This window comes from Dreissena polymorpha, chromosome 4, assembly GCF_020536995.1.
Source record: "Dreissena polymorpha isolate Duluth1 chromosome 4, UMN_Dpol_1.0, whole genome shotgun sequence".
Lineage (NCBI taxonomy): Eukaryota > Metazoa > Mollusca > Bivalvia > Myida > Dreissenidae > Dreissena > Dreissena polymorpha.
In genome coordinates this window covers 24,232,978-24,245,288 of record NC_068358.1, presented here as the reverse complement: position 1 = coordinate 24,245,288, position 12,311 = coordinate 24,232,978, and the positions used below count along the sequence as shown (strand labels likewise).

The window sequence follows — 12,311 nt, the reverse complement described above, 5'->3', positions numbered from 1 at the left end:
AAAATGTATCGTCGTGTTTTGTTTAGTTACAGCGCATGCCATTGTGTGACTAAGTTGATATTTCGCTAACGGCTTTAACTCAAATTGATTGAATTCGGCAGCAATCTTTAATCAGATGTAATTGTTTATTTAAGCCGATAAGATCAACGGTTACACCATTGTTTTGTTTCACACCAGTCAGTTTCCTTTGTCTCGATATATCTAAGACATGTTTGAAAGTGAATTCTCAATCCAGTGTGACACCGCCCTAAGCAGTGAAGCATTCAGATTTATTTAAACGGCCAAGTTTCAAATATCCTTATTAAAAATCATGTCACTTTTTGATATAGTTCGTAACAATCAACAATACGTTATAAAATATTAGTACTAATGTACACATAACAGATACTCATATAAATTGCACATATGTCCGTTCATGTACTTTTTTAACAAAAACAAACACAATCGACATTCATACCGTGGATTTCCATTATTTTTACAAGAACATTAAACAAATGCGAACGCGAACAGTAAATGCATGGTGAAATAAAATGTCACAGTCGCTCGATATTGTAGAAATTATGAAAACACAACTAATGTGTGCGTAGTCTTTTAGTCAATATGACCCTTTAAATAAAATGTGTGACTTCATTATGAAATATTTGTATCAAAGTACACAGAAAAATCGCAAAACGCAACTTTACAATGTAGAAAGCTTTTTTTTCAAATACTCTCTTACATGATGAGTAATGTAGGAAAGATATTGAAGAAATCACGACCACTACTCTTCAACCAGAACACGTGATCAAATAAATGTTACTTGTTACATGCCGTTTTTGTTTGTGAGCGTTAGCTCACAAATAATGTAGAGGCAATTTTGCAAGTCAGTGTCTGTTAAGTACGCTAAAAACCATAACCACTGCCTGTATGGATAACTGCAGTAAAATTAAGCAGACGACGAGCGCTTGGAGCGTCTGCTCCAACCACCGCATCTGCCTGTTTATAGTTCCCACTGGTACACTACATAGTGTGTATGTTATCAAAAGTATTAAACAGCTTGTAAGACAACCTTGGCCAATCTAGTGTCATTGAAATCTGTACATATTGGCTGCTTTCAGGGAAAAGAGGGCTTAATGCATGTCAAATAGGATTATTTGCGCACAGGCTAATCAAGGATGACACTTTCTGATTTTAGGTTTTTTTTCGTTTAAAGAGAGTTTCTGGTGGGATGACAATTAATGCATATTCATTAAGCCCTGTTTTCCTAAAATGAAGCTTTATCTATCTTATTTTACTAATGACATGAAAAAATAACATCTCGACCAGTGCTTTAAGACACACTCTTTATAATTTGAATGAGTTGTGGTAATTTCAAACTTGTTATATAAAAAGCTATAACATAATATTGAAAACTGGGTTGCGTCTAAGATTATACAACAACGAACAAATTCAGTGCCTTCGTCGCTTTGATAAATACAAGTGCGCGGTTGGTTTAGCTAGGGTGGGAGGTGTTGCATTCTGTATTACCACTCAGGAACAGAAACCGGGTCTACTATTATATATCTTGGATGCAGTTTATGCTTCCAAAGGAGCCACTTTTCCAGGTTACATTACATATTCATTGTGTGTTACATGAAATATTGCAATTATATTGATACGATTATTTTCACTGAAGTTTACGCTTTCAAATGATATCAACATCGTTTAGATGGAATAGAGTTTCGCCATTTGACAGTAAAATCACACAGACACACATGCTTTATTCCGCAACAGTACGACGTCTCTGACATACGTATGGTACATTATGTATTATACATCTGAATATTGCATAAATAATATTCGTGATGAACACTAATCAAGATTATTTAGAGCCTACGTTTTACGACTCCGACTTTTTAACACATAGCTAAGTCACGGTATTCAAAGTCTCAACAAACAATCACTCCGATTTTTTCGTAATGCGTGGATGGTTAATCAACGAGAATATATATAATTCAGGGAAAGTTTCAAAGAGCATAGAATAATAAACTAAAAATTCAGAATCAATTAATTACAGTATTGTTGGAAAGTAATGCTTTTAAATGTATTTTTTACCAAAAAATGCATTATAATCACGTATTTTCACACATGCTTGCTAACACAAATTACATAAGACAAGACAAGAGCATCATTCATTATAGTGAAATATGTTTACGTACAAGGAATTAACAGACATATATACAATGCATAAAAGAACACCAGGCCTAATAGGCTTATAAGTCATCTTACATGTGAGCTCGAACAAATCATATTCGCATGAACAATTAAAAAAAAGTTGTTCGAAAGCAGCATTTTACATGTGTACTTAATATATTGTACATTTAATTGCATTAATATACAAATAAGGAATATCCATATAGGTGGTACACACATACATACATATATACATTGTTTTGCTCAATGCGCTGTTTTGTCAGATTTCACTTTGACTACGTATTTCCCATACATAAAGCACACTTGTTTTGTCAGATTTCACTTTAACTAGGTATATCCCATACATAAAGCACACCTGTTATGTCAGATTTCACTTTAACTAGGTATTTCCCATACATAAAGCACACCTGTTTTGTCAGATTGACTATAATTAGGTATTTCCCATACATGAAGCACACCTGTTTTGTCAGATTTCTTTTTAACTAGGTATTTCCCATTCATAAAGCACACCTGTTTTGTCAGATTTCACTTTAACTAGGTATTTCCCATACATGAAGCACACCTGTTTTGTCAGATTTCACTTCAACTAGGTATTTCCCATACATAAAGCACACCTGCGATGTCAAAAAAGGCTCTTGGACTAGGTGTCTATTTAAGTACTTTCTATTATCAAGTCTGTATAAATATACTTTCCAGCTGTTGAAAATGAAAACTCGTTGAAAATAGTTAAGTCTGTTTTCAATAATTTATCGGTTTCTAGAAGGCAATGACGTAAATGTAATTACATATTTTTGAAGAGCTCATATACGTTTTAAGATAACATCACCGTTTTGGGTGGATATTTCCCTGTCCATTTTGTAAATATTTGGGACAGAAAAAGTTGAAAAAAATTGACTTTAATTTTTCGAACGATTGTTACAAAGACATATTGAATAGTCTGTTACAAACCATATAAATATCTTACATGATATGTGGAAGATTTTTTATCTGTTTTTAACGATAAGTGTTGCATTTTAATACGTGAGCAATCAAAATTGACGTGAATGTATTGTCCTTTTTTCCTAATATTTTTTGTCTATGTACAGATTAACATGAGAAATTTTGAACGTATATATTCGGGCTATTTTGATAAATTCTGGTTTTTGAAAAGAATGTGGTTGCTCTGGCTCTTTGATAAAAAAACTTCGTATTGTCCGATTTTCATGCATTTGGTTGTCATTTTAAAGCTGATTAACTAAGCAAGAAGCAAAGGGGATTTCGTGAGATGTCAATGGCCTGTCGCGACATAATGTGAGCTTTGACTCAAGAGTCTTATCCGTGTGTACTATAGGTTGTCTCAATAATACAAGCGGAACCCGTGATTGACATGCGATATTTTCCATTTTGTTCAATATTTATAAGTAAAAACAGGTACGAAGAGACGACATTTTGCCATAGATATATTCCAAATTCGGTCTTAAAATATTTCTTAGCTTTCCTGATATGAACATTTAAATGAAAAAGCTACCGAAAACCGTTTTAAACCTGATATCCGTTTTCTTTCACGCGTTGCGCAGGGTATTTCTATAAAAATTGCCAAACTTTTGTCACTCGAGCCATGCATGGTTTTCGATTGAAGTTTTGGAGCAATTTTGAAAATATTTTACATTTATTATTGTTAAATTAATAGTTTTAAATAGTTTGTATGTAAAGAGGATCTATTTAAAATTTTAAATAATACACGTTACTCACCAGTCACGACAAATACAGGAAAAAACAGTTGTCACTTCTCCAAATACCTATTAATAGAAGCATATTTTTCAAATAATAAAGCAAATTTATATAAAGGTTATGCATTTAATCCGTATACAAGGCCTTTAAAAAACAATTTTTATTCATTCAGTACTAGTCTAAAAATTATAAATGGAAAAAATGATTTAGTTTTGTGTCACTAGAATTGTCGTCATTACCGCAACTTAATTAATATTTTCTTCCAGTGGTATATATGGTTTATTGTAACCTTTGTTTGATGACATATGCAAAAGCTTGTTTGTGCGCGAACGTTTTAACAACAGACGAGGCCGCGAATTCATGAACTGAAATATTTAAAAGGCATAGGTAAGCTTGCATTGTATTGTCGTATGCTTTAACGCATCATTACCGTATGCTGATAAATAACAAAATGATATGTAAAAGCACAAACATGTTTTGTATTTATGATGAGTTGATATTCGATCTTGATATCATGCAGTGTAACGAGTGAACAAATCTCTGTCAGTCAGACGCACATGAAAAAAATGCTAAAAAAAACATTACCGAAACGCTCATCACCGGAACGTTAAAATCGTTTCGATAATGATGCAATCGTTTCGGTAATGACGGCTGCATTATAATATTCTAATATTAGCAATTATAATAAAGTGGGTTACGTTAATAAAATAATTTAATGTCAATACGTGAAATATTCATTTTTAACTCTGACTTGTTTGGCAGCAATGATTGATTGAATATTTTTAAAATCATGTTTTGTCCGAGAAAAATAGCGTCGCTCGAGGTGACAACGATATTACATTACGCTCGTAAAACTTCTAAAGTAAAGCATTATTGTAAGGAGTGTTCTGATTGGTTGATATAAATAATACCGTATCGGACAGTTTAAACCGTCCCGGACAGTTTAAACCGTCCCGGACGGTTTATGCGCACGAACGGTCCAAAACTTTCCTTAACCGCCGGACGGTTTATAAACTGTCCCGGACAGTTTAGAATAGTTTTGGACCAGTTCATACACCATATATATATCGATTGATTTTACATCGGCGGCTCCTCTGCTGTTTATGTTTTATATATACGCAATCATAACAACGAACATCTGAATAGGCCATTGGCTCGTCCATCCCACTCGGGAGTAAAGTGTTATATAGAGGAAGCTGATCAGGAGTAAAAACTGTCACTTACAAAAAGAACCTCGAAATATGCCTGAGAAATTTACTTACGCGTTTTCGAAACATCGTACGTGTGTTTTGCTAAATATAACTTTTGTTTTCTATATTCTAACTTTGAATGTTGTCAATATTCTTGGACAAACACCATTTGGAACTTTGAATTTCGCCATTGCCCCACAGGCCTTATAAGTGACGCCATGTACGTCGGATCTGACACCACAATACCAAATGTGTGGAAATGTGCGCTCTGCGGCCCTGGTGTGAGGCGCTGTTATACATACGTCAGTACCCTCTCTGTGAACTCTTCTCCAAAACTGGTTTAACAGTCCTAGCAAAAACATAAGTCGCTGAATATTGTCAGTTTGTGGACAAGGGAAACTTTTCTCCAGAGGTATAGAGTTCTGTTTGTTTTGATTAAAACGATATGTTAATTGTATTGCCATGTAGATAATTTCATTTTCTTTCACTGATATATTCAATACGCTATCTTTATATGTGTTTTAAGAGTTTATTCGCTAGTCCGAGCCGGGTCCATCTTCATGAAATCGTTATTACCGTTTATCGTATGTACGCAGTATCCTGCTAAATTTAAAGTTAAGAGGGTTGTTACGCCTGTTTAACATTCAATACTTTTCACTAACATTCTCTACGTGATTACTTGATCCCAAACTCTGGGGACATTTTCGAAAAAGTCTTCGAAGACACCTAGTAGTGTTTTATCCAGGAATCGGACTCGGAAAACGGCATATATAAATTAAGAATTAGGTGCACTGGTTTGAACTGATTAAAAGTTGTTGTAAATTTGCCCATTTTAGATTTAACAGTAAACAGTAGACAGTCTTCATTTCTTAACAATGTTCATGGTAGCAATATTTACTAATATTTAGTGCGCCATGCATACATACACAATGAGAATGATGCGTGTAATATATAGTTGAAAAACACTAGTCTTAAGTCATTTGACTTGTTTAAAAAACATTCATTTATTTATAATATTGTTTTTTGACAATATTGAGTAAAATACAATGTTAAATTGGCCAGACAATTCATATAACAATTTTAGATACTGTAGTGATAAGATTATTGAACTGCAACAGCTATGGGTTATAATATGATCACTTTATTCACGGCACAGATATCAATTATGATGGAGTTCATCTGAACTAAAATATGGGTAATGCTTTGAAAGCAAGCTGGAGTTGGCGATTTATCTTTAACAGAAGGAGCAAAAAACTCTGATAGACATCAGTATGAATTGTAAGGCCGAATGTTTTTGAAAGAGATTTTATGTTTCATTTAAGGCAAGTAACTAATAATTTGTACAATACCTGACTTTACATACAGCTTAGAATTTAGCATGAAATAATTTACAATTAGGATCTGATCTTTACAACAAATTCAAAGTATCTCGAGTATAAATCAGTTAAACGGAAAATCTAACCTAAAACTTAGCCCAACCATCTTGAAATGGGTACATACCCATTTGAACACATCGAAGTTACATTATAGACAAACATTCACTAAAACTTTTTAAGTCAGCGGTCATCGCCTTGGAACGATATAACTAAAATCACATTGAGTTATAAGGAATACACCTGTTGCGATTGGTCTTCAATGATTGAGTTGAATGATTTACGAATCATACCCATGTTGTTACACAATCTGATCCATGATACTTCAACGTTGGGTATGCAACTAAGACAAGCAGCAAAGTCAGGAGCACTGAGTTTGTACAACTTATTTTTGTTAGAAATGTATTTAGAGGGTAGAAATTAAGTTTAGTTGGTTATTACGATTTCAGAAGCTGCAGCAGTACAAGAACGGTATTCTCCTTTTATGTGAGTGGTATGAACATTATTATAAATGCACCAAAACCCAGAATACTCCAAAACGTACACTACAGCTTAAATCTGGGGTTTTATGGCAGACCTTACAGGTCCATCAAGACACATATAAAGGCAAGATGCACGCAGTCAGCACAGGAATTAACATAGGCATGAATAAAATCCAAATCAAAGTAGGTCAAATGTATGGTCATCCAAAATGTCAATTCACCTAGAAAATATACCTTCATTCTCAAGGTAAAGTCATTAATGTACATAATGGGAAATCAAATAAACTGCATGTGTAAATGGTAGTATAAAACCCTGACGGACACACCCTCACTCATTCACGCACACACATGTCCAGGAAAGAAAAAGCTAGGCTGCTTTAACATTGACAATTTCAAAGGTAATGAAATTAAATCAGCTACCACAAAAGTGCGTGTTGAGCTTAGATAATATGATTAACCCTCATGTGACTCTTATTGCCAAATTGACTTCAATCAACTTCAACGTTCACTTTTGGGTCTTTTCGTAACTAAGGGCGAACAAGAGTTGTCGTTCGTTCTGGCAATTTTATGGTAAACAGGTAAACAAACCAAACGAAAACACGTTATGCACCTCTGATCGCTGGAATCGTTATATTTACTGTTCATTTCAATTCAAATTTACGTATACAATAAATAAGTATCAACTATTTGCTTCAGGATCTTTATTTCCATCGACAATGATCAAGATCTGAAATTAACAATGATGATAATTATATCTATAAAATGATAATTAGAGAAATGATGCTATACTATCCTGTATCTCCCCCCAAGTCTTTGGGTATGAAATGTTCATATGAAATAATATTACACTTTAACTGAAGTTGAAACAAAGACTGATAACAAAAAGTACTGGGAACATTGGAGCCCACCAGGTCTACTCCCTTATAAAGTAAGAGAAAAAAAAAAGAACTTTTTAACAACAAGAAAAGGCAAATGTCTTTGATGTGGTCAACTATATGAGTCTTTGTCAACAATCACATGACATAGTCTTTCTGCCACTCTGGGGCAGTTCTAGTTCTTCCTGATCGTCTGACTGGAAGGCACAACAGGTCCGTTGGCGGGGTTGTGCGGTTTGGTGTCTCACGACTTGGTCCTGTGTCCACGGAAACGTCTACTGGTCGACTGTCAGGACTCGGAGGCTCAGTATAGGCTAGCTGACGACGACTCTGCTGCAGGTTACCTCGGCTGGGTGTCTCACTGCTGCTTGGCGTTACCTTACTGGGTGACGCAGTAGGGTGAGGAGCAGAGTGAGTTGGGATCCCGGTGTTGGTTGCAGCCGGCGTAGATCTGGTTGCATGTGTTGGGGTCACTGCTGGTGTGATGGAGTGTCCTGTGGGATTTTCAGTTGTTGCTGCAGGTAGCCTGAGTGCTAGGTCACTATCAATGGACAGCCGTCGTGGTTGTAGTTGAACGGGGACATACTTTCGTAGGAACTTCCTATTGCGAAGGGTTACCCGTCTTGAGCCATCAAGTCGTACCACATACTGGTCAAATTGGCGAACTTCAATTACCACGCCAGTCTTGTCCCACTTGCGAGGATAGAGTCCAATCTGGTTTTGCAGGCGAACATTGTCTCCCACAGCTAGAGGTGGTAATCTCTGAGTGTGCTCTGACAGTTTTTCTGCACACCGCATGTGCCTGTTTCGCAAGGCTTCTTCACGGGCCAGTGATGTGCTTAACCAAGTTTCATGAGGTTTATACTTTCCAGGTGGAATTGGTACTTCTGTACTGAAGCATGGCACGCTGGAAGGCATCTGTGTTTATGTCACCAGTGGAAGTTGTGTTATCCATAAGGAGACGCTTCACTGTCTTTACACCAATTTCGGCCCTACAGTTGCTGTGTGGGAAGGCTACGGAGGATAGGCGATGGTGTACACCCCAATCACTCAGGAATTGACGTGTGGCTACAGCAGTGAATTCAGGGCCACCATCAGAGGCAAGTTCATCAGGTATTCCATATGTCACAAATATACGTCTAAGACATGTGATCAGTCCTTGGGCTCCGTTAGCTGACTGCTCTACAATTGGCCAGTTGGAATAACGGTCCACTACAACAAGGAAATGATGCCCTTGGTAGCTGAAATAGTCAGCACATAAGCACTGGAATGGATACTCTGGACTTAATGGAGGTACTGGTGGTGCGCTAGGATTTGATGGTGCACTACGGTTGCATTGTTGGCAACTGGTACGAAGAGCCGTAATGGCAGGTGTGATTCCTGGCCAAAATACTGATGTCTCTGCCCTAGCAACCATGGAGGTGACACCTTGGTGAGCTGCGTGCAAAGCCTCAAGTACTTCGTCTCTCAGTGATGGTGGTATGACAATACGGTCTTTGTATAGGATGACGCCATCGACTGTAGATAGACCTTCACGGTACTAAAAGTAGTCTCTGAGCGATTCTGGCAGCTGGTGACGGTGTTCCGGGATACCAGATTCGATGATGTCGGTCAATGCTAGCATGTCTGTATCGCTAGCTGTGGCTGTGCGAACTCTGTCCCAGGTGACTGATCGAAGGTTGAGAGCATTGAGGGATGAAACAACACCTGCAATGACGCATTCATCTATGGAGTCTTCCTGATCTTCCTGCATTCTCAAACCAGTCATGAGAGTACTGCGGCTAGCTGGATACACAGAGGTTAAATTGATATGTGTCTCATCATCTGGCAACATCAGCTTTTCTGCATCACTGATTGGATGACGTGATAGACAGTCAGTGGCGCGATGTTTGACACCTGGGATGTGGACCATACGGAACTTGTAGCGTAGCGTTTTCTCTTTCAAGTTTCTTAGACGAGTATTAGAGATGTCCTCAAGCGATCGGTCTGTGAATATCTTGAGAAGAGGCTTATGGTCAACAGCAATGATGAGGTCTGCGCAGCCTAGGACAAAGTACCTGGCCTTGTCAAGGGAATCTGCGACGGCAAGAGCTTCACCCTCAACCGGCGCATAGCGAGACTCTGCTGGATGAGTGAATCTGCTGCCAACAAGTGTGATCTTCCATCCAGATGGGCAACAGAAGGGTTCCTTCTTTGAGCATGTGCAGTGCTTTTGAAGGAGCCAGAATCCAATACCCACTTTTGACCAGTCGGTCGCCAGACATGTGGGTCTTTTGGGGTCAAAGATACGAACACCTTCTTCTATTTCGCTGGCGATCAGTAGTTTTGACTAATCGAAGACGTTCTGGAGATGTTCATTCCAGTTGAATGGAGTGCCAGGTTTCAAAAGTTCCCTAAAGGGTAGCATTCTTTCGGCCATGCTGAAAGCATATGATACCTGGTTTACTAGACCAAACCAGGAACGCACATCTGTAATGTCTTTTGGCGTGGGGAAGTTAAGGATGGCTTGTAAGTATCTCTGGCAGGGTCTTACATCGTTGCGTGTAATTTCAAATCCTGCAAATTCCACAACATCAGCTCCAAACACAAACTTTTCTGGATTCAGTGTTATGCCATTTCGACCGCAAATGTCTAGCCAGTGTACCGCTTGAAAGAAACTGTCCTCGAGATCATCAGCCCATAGCAATGCATCGTCAATACATTTGGTTTTGTGAGGGATGTCTGCAACAATCTCATCATAGCGTCGGGTGTATCCATCACCTGAAGCAATGTAGCCCTGAGGTGCAGTTTTGTAGCGATATCTTCCCCAGGGAGTGATGAATGTGGTAAGATGGCGGTCTTCCTCACACAGGGGTACACTGTGATAGCCGTTCCATGCATCGAAGACTGTTTTCTTCTTCCCATGGGGGACTGATCGTGCTTGATGAAAAGGTGATGGTGTGTGATGTGTTTCACGTGTGGCATGAGCATTAAGGGCCTGCAGATCAACAGTGCGTCTTGGCTGTCCACTTTTCTTTGCACACACAACCATTCGATGGCACCAAGTGACAGGCTCACCAATAGGGACAGGCTCAATGACGCCAAGTCGTACGTCTTGGTCAAGACCTGCCTTGACTGCATCTCGCCAGTGGATTGGAACTGGTACCGGTGTGTGGTAAGCAACTGGTTTAGCGTTGGGATCTACCAGAAGTTTCATTGGCGGACTGTCCATCAGACGAAGTGTTTGATGTTCACATGTGTTAAAGGTGCTGGCTTTGTAGAACTCAAGGAGGTACTGTTGAAGTTTGACACGATTCTCTTCTGTCGGTGAGCATGGTAATGTACTAGGTGGAGCTGGCGGAAGTTGACGGGCAGGGCATCCACATGGAGCTTTGTCCTCACCATTCAATGCTGCTGCACTGTATTGTTGTGAGGCATGGATTTCCGGAAAGTTGTCTGTGATGATACCAAGATTGATACAGGCTTCTCGACTCAGAAAAAGTTTGTCCGATGAGTCAGTAACATATGTCATCTGTCTGGTTTCAACTACTTGACCACTAGAGTCCTTGCTCGACATCCGCAGTAATAATGCACCGAGAATTTTAATGCCATCGTTGTTCGCTGTGTGCATGCGCATTGCCACAGGGATTAGGTCAGATTCACGTAACCCAAGGTGATGGACAACTTTGAGACCGGCAAGGCAGCTCTGGCATCCGGTATCAGCCATAGCCGGTATCACTGTAGCTAGAGACGGTTTAGGAAGATTGATGCCAAGTGCCAAGTAGTCCTCTGGAAGAGCCTGTATAGACACTCTTACGAATGGTTGAGGCTTAGAGCTTCTGCGAATCCAAGTGTCAGACAGGTTGTCATAGACATGATGATCAAGCGGGATGCTGTGTTTATTATTGTTCACATCCTGATGGTGTATTTGAGAGGAATCTACAGTACATAATGCGTCAAACAGAGCACTTTCCTTGTCAAGGTTTTTGGGCTGAGTGTGTGAAGGGCGCCTTGGATTGTCCACACTACGGCACACACTCTCAAAGTGGTGTTCACGTCTGCATTGTGCACACCTGTGGCCATAAGCTGGGCACTGAGTCTTGCGTTCCTGTGCAGTTCTTTTCTTTCCGTGGCCACGTTTGCCACAGTAGGAGCAAGCTTCTTGGGTGTCTCTGCTGGACTGTTGCTGCTTCATGTAACTGGTGGCTGCTCCAACAGCATGGGAGTCTAAAAGTCTCGAAGCTGACCTTTTTCCTGCTTCCTTGGCTTCCACGAATTGGAACACTTCCTCTAGCGACATGTTCTGGTTTTTATCACCAAGTAGGTCAAGCTGAATGTCAGGGTCTGCAACACCTCTTGTGAGAACATCACGCATGATTGCTTCAGTGTAATTAACTTTGGCGGCACAATTGTTGCAGTCAATCACAAATTTGCAAATGTCAGCCTGTCCTCTCAGACGTGCACCAAAGTTGCGGACAGATTCATCGCGATCTTGTCTCATGTTGTGGAGTGTCACTCTTGCCACCATTG

At 39.0% G+C, this 12,311-nt stretch overlaps 1 protein-coding gene across 1 annotated transcript; it reads right to left on the bottom strand.

The window, feature by feature from the left end:
• Positions 1-8,661: 8,661 nt before the first annotated feature.
• On the bottom strand, positions 8,662-9,219 carry LOC127878282 (uncharacterized). The gene has a single exon (XM_052424801.1). The coding sequence runs from the start codon at positions 9,217-9,219 to the stop codon at positions 8,662-8,664; it is 558 nt and encodes a 185-aa protein (XP_052280761.1).
• Positions 9,220-12,311: the final 3,092 nt, after the last annotated feature.